General features: G+C 38.9%; 1 protein-coding gene across 1 annotated transcript; it reads left to right on the forward strand.

The window, feature by feature from the left end:
- Positions 1-264: 264 nt before the first annotated feature.
- Positions 265-2,048, forward strand: LOC108477948 (tetrahydroberberine oxidase-like). The gene has a single exon (XM_017780409.2). The coding sequence runs from the start codon at positions 309-311 to the stop codon at positions 1,914-1,916; it is 1,608 nt and encodes a 535-aa protein (XP_017635898.1). The 5' UTR covers positions 265-308; the 3' UTR covers positions 1,917-2,048.
- The last annotated feature ends 263 nt before the right edge of the window (positions 2,049-2,311 follow it).

Genomic DNA, 2,311 nt, shown 5'->3' on the forward strand with positions numbered 1-2,311 from the left:
AGAACTTTCAACTCATTTTAAATACACCTTGTTCCAAGTTTCTTCCCATATTATCATTACACGAAACCCAATAGGACTACGATAAGTGAACATAATTCAGAGCACGTATGCTATAATTATTCAAAGATTTAATTTTCCATCTATATGTATAGCTTTTCCAAATATAACAGTTTCCGTGTCAAACTTACACCTGTCACGCAAGCTAAGAAACTTCAGTTTTCTAATTCACATGGCGGCTCAAAGCATTGTCTCTATAAATAAGGAAATATCTAATTGAAATCTTCACAAAGTCATCAGTTTCATAAAACATGAAGTCCCTTTACCGTTCTTTGCCATTGCTTTTCGTTGTTGTTTGCTCATTGTCATGGGTGAATGTTTCAGCTAATAGCCATGATGATTTTCTTGATTGCCTTTCTTCATATCATCCCGATGAATCCTCTTCCATTTCTAAAGTTACTTACACTGAAACAAACTCGTCATATTCGGCAGTTTTGGAATCTTCCATCCATAATCACAGGTTCTCAACGCCAAATACCCCGAAACCATTGGTTATTGTAACACCATTGAACATTTCCCATGTTCAAGCGACGATACATTGCTCCAAAAAGCATGGCCTCCAAATCAGAACTCGAAGTGGTGGTCATGACTACGAAGGTCTTTCCTATGTTTCCCATGTCCCATTTGTTGTTATCGATTTGGTTCGTTTTAAATCGGTCGAGGTCGATGTTGAAAACGAAGAGGTGTGGGTTCAATCAGGTGCAATCGTGGGTGAAGTATACTACAGAATCAATGAAAGAAGCACGAACCTTACCTTCCCTGGGGCTTTTGGCTACACTGTAGGAATTGGTGGGTTCATTAGCGGTGGAGGCGATGGTTTATTGTCCCGAAAATACGGTCTCGCGGCGGATAATGTAATCGATGTGCAATTTGTCGATGCTAGTGGGAGAGTTCTTGATAGAAGATCGATGGGGGAAGATCTGTTTTGGGCCATTCGAGGAGGCGGTGGGGGAAGCTTCGGGATCGTTCTTTCATGGAAAATAAAGCTGGTTCATGTTCCGTCAATTGTGACTGTTTTCTCAGTAGGCAGGACCTTGGAACAAAATGCATCACAGCTTCTTCATCGTTGGCAATACGTTGCACCCAATCTTCCAAATGATGTATACTCACTCCTTACGATATCAAAGTGGAACGCCGGTGAAAATGAGACAAGGACGGTTCTAGTCACCTTTACTTCACTATTCCAAGGTGGTGCCAATGAGCTGATTCCATTGATGCAAGAACGATTCCCTGAGCTTGGGCTTGTTAAGGAAGATTTCGTTGAGATGACTTGGCTTGAATCTGTATTGTTCATAAACGGACTTTCAAATGAAACATCGGAGGTTTTGCTCGATAGGTATAGGCCCCTTCTTCCTCCTTCATTCAAATCGAAATCTGATTTCGTGAATGAACCGGTGCCTGAAATAGCATTACAAGGGCTATGGCCCCAACTTCTCGAGGTCGACGAAGCAATCTCAGCAGTTCAAACTTTTATAGCTTACGGTGGAATGATGGACGAAATCTCAGAGACAGAAACTCCATTCCCCCATCGAAAAGGCACCTTATACAAGATACACTACAACATCGGTTGGCAAGAAGAGGAAAACATTAGATCTCAAAGGTATATAAGCTGGATGAGGAAACTTTATAGCTACATGGGTCCTTTTGTTTCAAAATCTCCACGAACAGCGTATGTTAATTACAGAGATCTCGATATTGGAAGAAATAATGATGATGGCAAGGCAAGTTATAAGCAAGCAAGCGTTTGGGGCCGCAAATATTTTAAGAATAATTTTGATAGATTAGTTTCTGTCAAGACAAAGATTGATCCAGAAAATTTCTTCAAGCATGAACAAAGCATTCCTCCTCATTTTCATTGATAGAAGAAGAAACTTTAATCTCGTTCAATATTATGATGTATACTTAGTAATACATTTTATCTTAAAAGTTTTTGTTTAGAATAAACTTGTTCTTCATATTATGATGAATAATAAATTCTGTGTCTACTCCAACCTTTGCCAAAAGCATCTAAAAAAAATTAGTCTTGCCAAAAGCATCAACAAAGCACACCTCTTAGTACGGATGCCAAAATTGTATTCGAAAAATAAAATTGCGTTTTGAAACAGTTATTGCCAATGGATGTCAATGTCTTGGTACAAATTCCAACATCTTATTACTGTATTAGAATGAACTGTAATAGACTTGCATTTGAAACAAAATTTTAGTTATGGTGATTGGATGCCGACGTATTAGTATGAATGTCAGCCAACGTCTT

This window comes from Gossypium arboreum, chromosome 3 (genome assembly GCF_025698485.1).
Source record: "Gossypium arboreum isolate Shixiya-1 chromosome 3, ASM2569848v2, whole genome shotgun sequence".
Classification (NCBI taxonomy): domain Eukaryota; kingdom Viridiplantae; phylum Streptophyta; class Magnoliopsida; order Malvales; family Malvaceae; genus Gossypium; species Gossypium arboreum.